Genomic DNA, 14,548 nt, shown 5'->3' with positions numbered 1-14,548 from the left:
GCGAGGCGTCGTTTGGCATTTACTGGCGTTATGTGTGGCTTATGAGCAGCCGCTCGACCATGAAGTTTTCTCACCTCCCGCCTAACTACCATAGTTCTTGCAGTGGATCCTGATGCAATTTGAAATTCCTGTGTGTTGGTCTGGATAGATGTGTGCCTATTACACATTACGACCCTCTTCAACAGTCGGCGATCTCTGTCAGTCAAGAGACGAGGCCGGCCTGTACACTTTTGTGCTGTACGAGTCCCTTCACGTTTCCACTTCACTATCACATCGGAAACAGTGGACCCAGGGGTGTTCAGCAGTGTGTAAATCTCGCGTACAGACGTATGACACAAGTTTCGCGGAGCGCCCCATTCTGCTCTCTCACAATGTCTAATGACTACTGAGGTCGCTGATATGGAGTACCTGGCAGCAGGTGGCAGCACATTGCACCTAATATGATACATGTAGGTTTTGTGGGGGGCGGATACTTTTGATCACATGGTGTATGCATGCAAACAAATTATTACAATTTCAGAAAAAAATGATGAATTATTCAAGACAAAGACCTTCACAAAGCCAGTCGATATCGACTTGGTCCATATATGACACTTATGCAAGTAGTTATCGACTTGGAATTGATTGGCAGAGTTGTTGGATGTCCTCCTGAGAGATATCATGCCAAATACTGTCCAACTGACGCGTTATGCTGTCAATAGCCCCAGCAGGTTGGAGGGCCTTTCCCACAATACACCAAAAGTTCTCAATTGAGGAGAATCCAGCGACTTTGCTGGCAAGAAATGGTCTGGAAAACACGAAGACAAGCAGTAGAAACTCGCGTCGTATGCGCGCGGACATTATCTTTCTAAAATGTAAGCCCAGGGTTTTGTCATGAAGGAGGGCAATAGAATGGGGCGTGGAATATCATCGACGTACTGCTGTGTTTTAATGGTGCCAAGGATGACAGTCAAACTGGTCCCTCTATGAAAAGAAATGGCACCCCAGATCATCACTCGTGGTTTTCGGCAGTGTTCCCACAGATGAGAGGAAATAGGAGCGAGTGTGAATGGGCTTTCGAGAGCTCGATTATAACTTAGTCATAGGCGAGCGACAGTCAAAACGGTATTCCACCGCTGTCTGGGGCGTCTCCATATACGTCTTCTCTGCCCATCCTGGGCTTGCATTTCAGGAATATAATGCCCATCCGCAAAAGACGAGAGCTTCTACTGCCTGCCTTCGTGCTTGGAAAACCCTACCTTTGCCCATCAAGGTCGCTGGATCTCTTTCCAGTCGAGAACATTTGAAGCATTGTGGGCAGGGCCGTCTAACGGTCTCAGGATTTTGACGATCTAACGCTCCAGTTGGACAGTGTTTGGAATAATATCCCTCAGGAGTATATCCAATAACTCTATCAATCAATGCCAAGCTGAATAACTACCTACATAAGGCCACAGGTGGACCAATGCGTTATTGACTTGCTCAATTTCTGAAGCTCATTCTCTTGAATCATTCATCTAATTTTTCTGAAAATGTAATCCTTTTTTTTTGTCTGCACGTGCACATCAGATCTACCGATTTCCGCCCCATCCGGCTCAGTCGCTCGTGGTAGGTCAGGTTTTTTTTTTCCTTAGAGTGTTTAACAGTAGCTCAAAGAGTTATAAAGTCATTAGACCGATCACACTCTTGTTTGCTATACACAGAAACGATCTGTCGGATTGGGTGACCAGCAGTCGACGACTGTTTGTTTCCTGATGGCATGTAGCGTAGAGGGCAGTATGGCTGTTGGGTGATTATAAGATACAAGAGAACACAAAATTTCTATTTGGTGTGATGAGTGGCAGCTTGCTTTAAAAGTCTAAAAATGTATGTTGTTGGAGATGAGTAGAAATATCTATAGTGTTCGAATAAAACGTTACTCAGTCACGTTGATATCTAGGTGTACTGTTGCAAGGAGGCGTGAAATGGAACGAGCAGGTAAGGTCATTTATTGGGAAGGTGAACGGCCGACTTCAGTTTATTGGAGACAATTCTAATGAAGTGTAGTTCATCAGTTCTTTAGTAACTGCTGGAGTGTTTTGGATCCCTCCCAGGTCAGAATAAAGGAAGACGTTGAAGCAATTCAGAGGCGTGCTGTTAGATTTATTACAGGTAGTAATGAACACGTGAGTATTACGGAAAGGCTCCTTGAACTAAAATGAGAATTCCTGGAGGGAAGACGACGTTCACTTTGAAAAACAATGTTGAGATATTTTAGAGAACCGGAATAAGCGGTTGACTACACAACGCGTCTATTCCCGCCAATGTATATTTCGTTAAGATATGAGAAATTAGGGCTCGTACGGAGATACATAGACTTTCCCTCGCTCTATTTCTTACTGGAACAGGTAAGGCAATGACTAGTAATAGATGGTACCTGTCGCCATGCACCCTATAACATCGTTGCAGAGTTTGTATGTATGTCGATGTAAACAGGTCGTAGCAGTAGATACGTCATGTTTCCGGGATCATGACAAAAAAAATCTACTCAGGAATGTTGGGAAGGGCTAGCGTATTAGTTTGACAAAGGGAAGACTAAACCGGAAACAAAAGATGATTGGAAAGGTATATGGGATTTTCAAATTCGCCGTTCGTCTGTTAACCATGATGAAAATGCAAATAGAAGCGTTTAGTGATAATCTTATTTATTGCTAGATTCACTAGATTCTATAGTGACAACAGTTGTTCAAATTGGTGTCCCGTCACTTTCGATGCAACCGTGAGATCCTTTATTTCTTCTTTCTTCTCTTAGGTATTCACGTGTTAAGTTCTCTCCTTCATTACCTCCCTTGTTTTTGTCGGTTTCTATTTAATCCGCCCACTTCATTCTTGGTCTGCCTACTGGTTTTTTCTCCACTGGTCGATAATTCATTATTATTTTGGACGTTCTCTTGCATTCATTCTTGAGACATGATCTCTTTATTTATTTCTATACTCCATAACTCTAGCTCTTGTCTGATTGTTATTTTCTTTATCACATCGGTCTAGGCAGTTGCTCTTCTTTAAAAACTCATTTCCGCAGATTGTGTATTATATTGAGACTCAAGTTTCTATCGTACTCGGTTCAATAAACCCTGTGCTGTTCGAACAGTGTGTAATTTCTTGTCAGTTGATCCCTTTCAAATTCGATGGTGTTCTTATACAAAAGAGGTTTCACCTCACAAGAAGAAAGCAAATGGGGGCAGATCATGTGCTTTAGCCGGGAACGGGCCGGCCGCTGTGGCCGAGCGGTTCTAGGCGCTTCAGTTCGGAACCGCGCTGCTGCTACGGTCGCAGGTTAGAATCCTGCCTCGGGCATGGACGTGTGTGATGTCCTTAGGTTAGTTAGGTTTAAGTAGTTCTAAGTCCAGGGGACTGATGACCTCAGGTGTTAAGTCCCATAGCGCTCAGAGCCATTTGAACCAGCCGGGCACGGAGCAGGACCGCTTCACGCAAGCGTTCACAAGTGAGACTCACTTAGTGAACTCTAGTGCCACTGTATTCGAAGTACACATGCACTAGAAACTGAAGTAAGATAGCTTCAACGAGGGGAGAGGATTCCTCTCAGAAATAGAGGACCAATGGTGCAACTGATCGTGATAGAAACAGATAACAATCAATACAGGGCACTCAAAAAGTTTCTGTTCGAAGACCGTACAGTCCAGACTGGGTATGGCAATCAGACAGAATCGCAGTGAGCTTTGAAGCAGTCATCTTACCGACACGGCTGACGATACCTGTTTGGTAAAACGACGTCTCCCAGTGCCTAAAGAAGTCTGTAACCACCTGCTGTACTTCCTCGTCGACGGAATCGTCGATCCTTCAAGGGCTTTTTTGAGGGATCGAAAGCATGGTAATCGCATGAAGAGAGATCAAGACTATGGGGTGAATGCTTGAGTGTCTCCCACTTGAGTTGGCGCAACTTCTGCGACATTTACGATATGGGGACGTTTGCAAGTCGCGGCACCAGCTTTCGTCGCCAGCAAGAATGCGCTCAAGGAACATGTTGCCTACAATGCCGAAACGCACCAAGCGCTTCATCTACATCTACATCTACATGGATACTCTGCAAATCACATTTAAGTGCCTGGCAGAAGGTTCATCAAACCACCTTCACAATTCTCTATTATTCCAATGTCTTATAGCGCATGGAAAGAATGAACAACTATATCTTTCCTTATGAGCTCTAATCTCCCTTATTTTATCGCGGTGATCGTTCCTCCCTATGTAGGTCTGTGTCAAAAAAATATTTTCGCATTCGGAGGAGAAAGTTGGTGATTGGAATTTCGTGAGAAGTTTCCGTCGCAAGGAAAAACGCTTTTCTTTTAATGATTTCCAGCCAAAATCCCCATCATTGATGTGACACTCTCTCCCATATTTCGCGATAATACAAAACGTGCTACCTTTCTTTGAACTTTTTCGATGTACTCCGTCAGTCCTACCTGGTAAGGATCCCACACAGCGCAGCAGCATTCTAAAAGAGGACGGACAAGCCAAGGTCCGTAAAAAAATAATAAGGTTGAGCAGTAAGCGTTCTGTCCTGCCATTGGCGGAGGCTGTGACGTCACGAAGGAACAGCCGCTGCCTCTGGATCAGCGCTACAAGACGCAGCCCGCGGATTTAAGCGATGTATTTGTGAAATGTTTCAGTTTCTACAGAAATAGTAAAAGGTAAATTGTTATTCTGCTATTTCTAGAAAGTTACTGCTATATTCTGTAACTTGTCCAGCTTTTAAACAGACACTGCTGAGTGCTGACTAATAAAATCAAGCGTCTATAGATCAAACTATACAAAAATAAGTGCAAAGTACAGTATGTTTTCCAGTTCTCTACGAAGTAAACGTTCGAAATGAGCATTCAATTTTCTAACTTTGGCTCTGGGAAAAGTGTTAACTTGTAGACAAGCTCTATGTAACGCTCATTTATATTCTGTTTACATCATGTCTACAAAAACACTGTCACTTTCACTCAAGAAATTATGTAATTGCCTTATTTGTAGGAAGCATTTGAATTACCTACCTGAAGTGCCACAAACACACACACACACATTCACATTCTTAATTTTCTCACACCTCAAACCTTTTGCTTACATTTTTATCAAGGTGGATGTATAATGTTTGCCCTAGTTGTTAAAATTCACTTATATAAAAGGGCATTAAACCAAAAAAAGTGCTGCAAAATACGATTTACAGGAAATAGTGGTAAATTAACTTACCGAGTCCGCCGTTCAGCAAAGTTGGTATGTAGTGTGGGAAACAAAAAGCCAATCCTTGACACTGTCAGTGTAGTCTTGCTAGTTGTGAAACGAACACAGTCAGAGGACCTTCACTTCTATTACTAAGTTTATATATTATTTAACTTTCACAAATATTGTTTATTTACATTCTAAAGCGATGACAAATACCACTTCCTTGCTTTCTGTTGCTGAGCGGCAACTGCTTTCTTCGACTTGTCCTTTGCAGACAGCCAACGCAGTCGGATAAATGTTCTCGTCCTAGCGTAAATCTTAATGATTTCTCGGTAAATAGTGGGGAATCGCTCGCTAAGTATAGCGCACAGGTTCTTGATGACACCAGTTTCCCTGGGCAAACTGTCGTGTCCATGGATCTGGGCAAAAATTAATTCAAATTTGCTAATTGTTTCGCGCCATGTTTCTGAAGGCACAAGCAAACCCCCACGAGAAAGCATGCCCAGCCATCCTCTCAATGTCTCCTCAGGCAGTGTCAGTAACTCTCCAGTGAGTGTGGCCAGTGATCTGTCATACTGTCTGCATCGATAAGCTACATATCCAGCAAGATATTTAAATCCTTCAGTGCTACAATCAGAAGCCAGTCACATTGGAGGCACATCGGATTATCCTACTCCAAAATCTAAATCTTCTATCTCCTTCTCTCCTTCAACCATTGCCAACGCCTCAGATATATCAGGCAGGATATTGCCAAAAGCAGTTACAGTCATGAATCTTCCTTCTTCATCTGGCTCAACAGACGATGCATTTGAAAGTGGAATATCATGAGCGTTTGCTCCCAACAACAATAGTCTTATCCGGCTCTTTACCTCGACTGGCGATGGATGATCATAAAAACGTCCAAGGCCTCTTATAAAAGAAAAAAAGTTCTCCAAGCAGTCTTGATTTAATCTTGCTGTAAGAATATATTCAATATTATAAACAGCTAAGTCACTGAACAGACCCAAAAGTGACCGAACAGTTTTCAAAAATCCTTTCTGGAGGGGTAGGAGATGCTTTGAGTTGCCAACACGCATCTTCTCACAACACTTAGAAAATTTACGTAGGCACTGTTCTTGGGCTTGAAAATTGACACCAAATCCACATGCTAGTGATTTATTACTTTCTTTTGTCCTTGAATTAAGTACATCGAAAGTCTCATCCACCATCTGTATGAAATCACTGGCGTGTCCTTCTCCAGGCATCAAATACCGAATCGCCTGTGCAGTTGTATTTGATAGCAGCTGAGCTGCTGAGCGTACTCGCTGTCGCTCTCTGCCCTTCACTGTAATGTGTTGCTGAGATAGCTTAGGACATATTTTCATCTCGCCACTGTCCAAAACTAAAAGTTTCTCGAACACAGTTTTTGTCACAGCCTTGTTTTCCAACATTATTCCTTGATCCAGCAAGTGGTTCCTTAAGAGTTTGAGCAAATGGGGAACGTCAGAAAACACCCACACACGTCTCAGAGAATCACATGGGTGTAGAAAACAAGTATTTTCATGAGTAATGCCAAGCTCCTTCCAGACAGAACTATTGTTTGCCCCATATCTGCTACTGCAGCCACAACATTGTAGCAAATGCTGGCCAGGGAAACAATTACTTCGTTCAAGAGTGCTGCTGTCATCTGAACGTCAAAATTGAAATAGATAGGCTGCTTCCACGTTGCAAACAAGCCTCGGACCATGACAACAAGGACATTACTGTGAGGTCTAAGAATCCTGTCATCTTGCTGATCGTAACAAATTCTACTGTCAATGTACATTTCATCAAATGACAAATTACAAATATATTCCCTGTCAGTCAGTCTTGCAGCCTGCATTTTCATCATCACTAAAATATCCTTCAAAATTCCTGGTTGGCAACTGAAACTGCGATTAATCCAAGAACGCAAGGTTGACACCGTAGGTAGAGGATATCCGAGTTTTTCTCTGAGGAAATTGTAACTCTTCTGCGAAAGAGCACGTAAAGTAATAGACTTACAAATGTCCTCTTTGCCTCATCGAACCCGTTTTGAACCATGCAACAAACTTCTAATTTGATTGGGTGAAAATATTTTGCCCAGTATTCGATTAGTTTCGCGAGACACAAGTTCCTTTTTATTAAATTCTTCTTCGTGCAGACGTCGTTTCATTGAGGACAACTGACCTCTAAGATCTTCATTACGTGCTCGCAATTTCATGCACATGTTCCTTAGATGAGCATTTCTCCTCTGTAGTGGCGCTACAGAATTCTGTAAAGTGACTTCATGTGGATCACTACAAAGAACATCTGTAAATGTATACTTGTCAACATTCCTCTTCAATGGTGAGAGCTTCTTTAAAGCCTCTAGGCTTCTTCTACGTATTTCACGTTTGTTAAAACGTTCTTTCCTTTCTTCTATTGCAATCGGTGTGTTATCACTGGCGCTACTACCACAAGGCAAATTGCAAGACGGATACGCATCACTCTTAAGGATTAGTTTCCGCGGTAAATTTAACAGTTCTGAACGTAAGTCCCGGATATAATCCGTTTCCTTGAAATGACGAGAGCATATTCTAGCGTTCCCTACGTTCACAGGATCCTTCCTAAAGCATTTTGAAAGCCAAACCTTTTGCAGACTTTCATCACGCGGGAAACAATGCAACACTATTTCAGTCCCTTTTGTATTGCGTTTGTGAGAGTTACAGCCAACAACAGCAGAACCTGGCATTGCTTCCACACACTCAAATATTTCGGACAAACACTCACTGCATAAAGATAACCAAACGGAAACGACAACACGCACGAAACACAACACGGAATAACCACGACAACACAAAGCTCAGACGTACACTTCGCGCGCGCCAAAAGCTGTTCCTCAGTGACGTCATGCGCAGAACGTCAGAAATGGGTTTGCTTCTGCGCGGCAGTTACTGCTCCCTCGTGGGACAAGCGTAGTATAGGCAGTCTCCTTGGTAGGTCTGTAACATTTTCTAAGTGTCCTGCCAATAAAACGCAGCCTTTCGTTAGCCTTCCCCACAACGAGTTCCTTTTAGCACTCATGTCGATGACCTCACACTTTTCGTTATTTAGGATCAACTGCCAATTTTCGCACCATTCAGATATTTTTTCTAAATCGTTTTGCAGTTTGTTTTGATCTTCTGATGACTTTATTAGTCGATAAACGACAGCGTCATCTGCAAACAACCGAAGACGGCTGCTTAGATTGTCTCCCAAATCGTTTATATAGATAAGGAACAGCAAAGGGCGTATAACACTACCTTGGCGAACGCTTAAAATCACTTCTGTTTTACTCGATGACTTTCCGTCAATTACTACGAACTGTGACCTCTGTGACAGGCAAACGCAAATCCAGTCACATAACTGAGACGATATTCCATAAGCACGCAATTTCACTACGAGCCGTTTTTGTGGTACAGTGTCAAAAGCCTTCCGGAAATCCAGGAATACGGAATCGATCTGAAATAGCACTCAGCACTTCATGTAACCATCCTGTTTGCTGTTTCAAATGGTTCAAATGGCTCTGAGCACTATGGGACTCAACTGCTGTGGTCATCAGTCCCCTAGAACTTAGAACTACTTAAACCTAACTAACCTAAGGACATCACACACATCCATGCCCGAGGCAGGATTCGAACCTGCGACCGTAGCAGTCGCACGGTTCCGGACTGCGCGCCTAGAACCGCGAGACCACCGCGGCCGGCGTTTGCTGTTTGTTCGGCATTCAACACACGGGTTACTGACTGCCTGCAGACTTTACGGTAGCTCATGCCGATAATGTGTTGCACGCTACCGAAGCTGATGTCGGATTTCATTGCTAGCGCAGGAAGGGCTATGTGTCAGTCCGCCCACTTGTTGTCCGTAACGGATGAAGATGACCTCCCAGATCGACCGGCTTCTTGTGTAGAATCGCGAAGGTTGTTCCCAACAGACACTCTGTCTCATACATAAGCTTCATTCTCCGATGGATATTCTACAGTGATTGTCCTTCAGCAGCCAATAAAATGTCCTTTTTGGAAGCATTTGTTAACAACGTAACACAGTTCACGTCCACGGATTCACCGCACGTACACACAAATGCTACACTGATCCCTTGCCTATATGACGGTGTATCAGAGTTGCGCTATGTTGCATACACGCTGCAGCTATTGAGAATTCCGTCTCTGGTAAAACAGAAGCTTCTACAACGACTTCAACTACGTAACATGTATGGCACTTGGTCGTATAATATCAAGGTAACAGCGCCGCAAACCATCATGAGAAGAGGTTCATATACGTCTGCCCTGTTATACCAAATGTAAGCAAACATGTAACTCAGATCAAGCTACATGTTTGCATACGTTTGGTATAAGAGGGCAGAAACATGTCAGAACCTGAGTTAAATGTTTACTTACATAGGGCAGACGTTTGTGGGATCTCTTCACCTGACGGCGGGACTGTTATTTGCGGAGCTGTTGCCGTGATGCTATTTGACCAAGTCCCCTACATCTTGTGTCGTTGAAGTTCTTTCAAATTCCACAAAAAATGTATATAGTTCGATTAGAAATTCTTGTGTTTACCTGTGCGCTTGAAGCCCAACAGTCTGTGTTCTCCTTTTGTAGCGATTTGTTAACTAAAATGTTAGTTTCATTTCTTTCATCACTTGGTCTTCTGTTTGCTTAGAGTTAATTATTCTCCGCACTTACAGTTTCTATGATTTTTTTCTGAAGTTTGCAAAGACAGATAGTTTGTGCTTGGCTCCATGGGGATATTCTCCAGCATACTACTCTAATAGTTTGGTGACATTCTCCAAACACGATATTCACTTTTTCGACTGTCATACGCATTTTGAATGTATCTATACCTTTACGAGCAAGTTATTCGATCGCCACGAAAGCAGAACACATACTGATGGACTTCAAGCGCACGAGTAACCACAAGAATTTCCTGACATTAGCAAGTAATGTTTATTGTTTGTAGTCGTCGAATTAGACACTGCCTTCTGTGGCATTTGAAAGAAACTTCTAAGAGGACTTCAACAACATAACATGCATGGGACTTGGTCAAATAGTATCAAGGTAACGGCATCGGAAACCACTGTCCTGGAGTCAGGAGAAGATGTTCCATAATCGTCTGCCCTATTATACCAAATGTAAGCAAATACGTGACTCAGGAATTGACGTAAGTTCTACACATGTTATGTGGATGAAATCATTTTAGAAGCTTCCTTCAAATGCGGGAGAGAAAAAAATACACAGTTCCTTAGATAAAAAATCTTGGTGTTGCAATTCGGCGACTATGAACGTCAGAAAATACTTGCGAACGTCAGAAAATTCACAGCTATAACCTGGGGAAAGCCGCTCCTCGATATATTTATTCATTCTGAATATATTTGGGATGTTCTCACCCTGTATACTTAGCGCATCACATGCCAGCAATACCACTATGTTGTATTCAGTCTCGCGATGAGCAGTGATCTTGTGGTTCATAGGGGATATAATATGCGAGTGATAAATGCGATGTAACACCGTAACCTGCTCTTTTATTAGCATTCTTCACTATCAGCGACCATACCTCCCTTGATACTTGTTGTTCTATGATGTGAGCGGATTTTGCTGAGAGTGTACTCTCGGTGTGTGCAGGTACCGCCGCCGCCTCCGCTGCTTCAAGATGGTGCCGCCCTGCTCCCGGACAGCCCTGCACTTCTTCGCCCTGGCGGTCGCTCTCTGTCTGAGTGCGGTGTCAGCAGGCATGGACGGCGAGAGAGACGCCTGGGAGAAGCCCGGCTGCCACAGAGTTGGTACGTGTTTTCTGGCAGCACGGACTCCACTTCGTACCAAGAAGAAACACTCGAATAAAATTATTAAACGTGTGGATTTTGTTAAGTGTGAGTAGTTTTACAAGATGTGAGGTCATCACTGTTCAGTACACAACGATATGTTTAGTGATCTCTTGTCATAGGCCAAAACGCATCTTTTAATATTCTAACATAATCCTCTCCCTTGGTGGCAAATGAAATTTCGACTCGTTTTCATTATCGGACATCTGATACCAAATGATATATCACAGTTCCACAAAACATGGCAGGTGTAAACGTTACAAGTTTTAGCAAGAACCAACATATGACGAAGGCATGATCTGACATTGAGACTGATAATGAGGGGAAACCTCAAGAAAAATCGAGACTCTCTCGCAGGTTTTTTCGTCCAAGAAAGGGACTTCGATAACGTAAAATGTCGCTATATATTTGATATTCTCAGGAAAATAGGAGTAAGCAACTGGGAAAATCGGAAAATAACATGTATAAGAACCAAGAGGGAACAATACGAATGGCAGACTGAGAAGGAAGCTTCATGAATGGATTCATCTTTTAAAAATATCACTACAGCCTGTCAACTGCATTGCTTCATTGTTCCAAGTGAACATATGACATTACCGGCCAGTTCCGGCCTGAGGACTTTTTCAAATGTATTGCGTCAGTTTTCCCTGTATTGTAAGTGTATTTAAATCTTCTTTCGTGCAACGTGCGAAGACTCTTGTTCCAACACACATACGTCAGAACTCTACATGACGTATATGGAGGTCACGAACTGCTTCCAAGCACACAATTTGCAATACGTCACGTATGCAAAATTTTCTCAACGACTGGCTTTCTGGTACTTGTCAAATACAGCCGAAAATCTATATGGACTGTACAGAATTCGTAAATCGATTCCAACCACTGGTTCAGGTTTCTTGGCATCTACTTAGGTGCCTGTGAACGAGATGAAAACTTACCTAGCATCTAAATTTCATATGCATTGTAAAGACGACATCTTAACCCTCGACCAAATTCCCTTTTTTCCTGCACCCAACCTCTCTCCGCCCCCACCCCATCCTCTTCTATAAACTAGAGAACAGATTATGTGAATTTAATATTTTGTTTTGTAACAACTTCCACTACAGTATATGTTCGGTATGAGGCTACCTAGTGACTAAAGCAGCAATAGGAATGAAAGGCGTGTTCATTGATCCAGCAGCTTTCCAAGTCATATAATAATCATAAATATCTCTCAAACCATGTAGACAAGGGATCCCGTCGAAAAAGGTGGGAAGTCTTCAACAACTTGCACGATTTATCAATGAAAAGTTTAAAATAACGTAGAAAAATGCTTCCTTTAAAACTGTACACGTGGCAGAATGGACAGATGTCAATGAACGCAATTTTAAAGAGCAAATGGTGGTCTATGAGGAGTCGTGTAGGCCCAAAAAAGATAAAAATTTTAGAAAAGGGTAGCTCATTCGTTAGAGAACCTGCCAGCGACAGGTAAAGGTTCGAAATTCCTGGTCCGCCACTAAATTTTAATCTGTCAGGGAGTTTCAGATCAGCGTTCTCACCACTGCAGAATGAAAGTACATTCTGGAATTTTTGTATGATAAAGTATACTGTGTTCCATTTTTAGTCCCATTTTATCCATGCTATGTATAGTTTCTTTTTCTTTTGCTGCTAGAGGTATATGTGAAGGGAAAAACATGTCCTTATTCTCGGAAAGTGTTGGTAATGGGCGGTCTTAGTCAGATTTGATATAATGCCAAAAGCGTCTCACTGTACAATAGTTTTTATCCAAATCTGCTTTTTCTTCTTTTTTTGAATCATCAATCTTCTGACGGGTTAGATATGGCCCGCCCCGAATTCCCCTCCTGTGCCATCATCTTCATCTCAGACTAGCACTTTCAACCTACGTCCTCAATTATTTGCTCAATTATTTGTTGGATGCATTGCAGTCTTTGCCTTACCTTAATATTTTTACCCTTGCAGCTCCCTCTAGTACCATCGACGTGATTGCATCATCTCTTAACAGATGTCCTACCAACGTGTCCCTTCTTTTCAATAGCGTTTTCCATATATTTCTTTCCTCTCCGGCTCTGCGCACAACCTCATCACTCCTTACCTTATCAGTCCACTTAATCTTCTACATCCGTCTGTAAAATCACAACTCAAATGTTTCTATTCTCTTCTGTTCCTGGTTTACCCACAGTCCATGTCTCACTACCGTACAATGCTGTGCTCCAGATGTACATATTCAGAAATTTCTTCCTCAAATTAAATTCTACGTTTCATACTAATAAAATCTCATGGAAGGGAATACCTTTTTTAACACTGCTAATCCATGTTCTTTGTCCTCATTGGTTCGGGCGTCATTGGTTATTTTGCTTCCTAGGTAGCAGAATTCTTTAACTTCGTCTACTTCCTTACCCACAGTTCTGATGTTAAGTTTCTCGCTGGTCTCATTTCTTCACGTTCTTTTTTCCATATAGTCTAAATCCATATTCTGCACTCATTATACTGTTCATTTCATTCAACAGGTCTTGTAATTGTTCTTCATTTTCACTGAGGATTGCAAAGTCACCAGCAAACTCTATCACTGATACACTTTCACCTTGAATTTTAATTCTTCTCTTGAACCTTTCTCTTATTTTCGTCATTGCTCCTTCGATGTATAGCTTGAACAGCACAGGCGAAAGACTATTCCCTGTCTTAAGCCCTTTTTAATCCCTGGCTTAAACCCTTTTCATCGTTCTTGCTTTTCCACTCTTATTATTCCCTCTTGGCTCTAGTACATTTTGTGTATTACCCGTCTCTCCCTAGAGCGTACTCCTATTTTCCTCAGAATTCCGAATATCTTGTACCATTTTACATTGTCGAACCATTTTTCTAGGTCGACAGATCCAAAGAATTGTATTGATTTTTCTTTAGTCTTGCTTCCGTTATCAACCGTAACGTCAGAAATGCCTCTCTGGGAGTCTTTACTTTTCCTAAATCCAAACTTATCGTCACCTAAGATACCCTCAGTTTTCTTTTCCACTCTTCTGTATGTTATTCTCGTCTGTAACTTGGACGAATGAGCCGTTAAATCGATTGTGCGACAATTCTAGCACTTGTCGGCTCTTGCTATCTTCAGAATTGTGACGATGAAGTTTTTCCGAAAGTCCGATGGTACATCTCCAGTCTCATGCATTCTACACACCAATGTGAATAGTCGTTTGGTTGCCACTTCCATCAATGATTTTATAAAATGCGATGGAATGTTATCCATTATTTCTGACTTATTTGGTTTTAAAGCTTCCAACATTCTTTTAAGTTCTGGTTCTAAAATGCATCCCCTCTCTCTTCCCTACCGACTCCTATTCTATCATATTATCAGACTATTCCTCCCACTTCTAGAGACCTTCAACACACTCTTTCTGTCTGTGCACTCTTCTCTCTGCATTTAACAGTGGAATTCCTGTTGCTCTCTTAAAGTTACCACCTTTGCTTTTAGTAAAAATAAAAATATGGCATTTCAGACAATCATGTCTAGTTTTGATTTGCTTTTAGTTTCAC

General features: G+C 42.1%; 1 protein-coding gene across 1 annotated transcript in view; it reads left to right on the top strand.

The window, feature by feature from the left end:
* The window catches only part of LOC126195070 (thyrostimulin alpha-2 subunit), a 341,050-nt gene that overhangs the window by 276,278 nt on the left and 50,224 nt on the right, over window positions 1-14,548 (top strand). The window contains exon 2 of the mRNA XM_049933520.1: window positions 10,827-10,984. Within this exon, the coding sequence (XP_049789477.1) occupies window positions 10,855-10,984 (130 nt within the window). The 5' untranslated portion in view covers window positions 10,827-10,854. The remainder of the gene's footprint in view (window positions 1-10,826; window positions 10,985-14,548) is intronic.

This window comes from Schistocerca nitens, chromosome 7 (genome assembly GCF_023898315.1).
Source record: "Schistocerca nitens isolate TAMUIC-IGC-003100 chromosome 7, iqSchNite1.1, whole genome shotgun sequence".
NCBI lineage: Eukaryota > Metazoa > Arthropoda > Insecta > Orthoptera > Acrididae > Schistocerca > Schistocerca nitens.
This window is presented reverse-complemented; position numbering and strand designations above follow the sequence as displayed.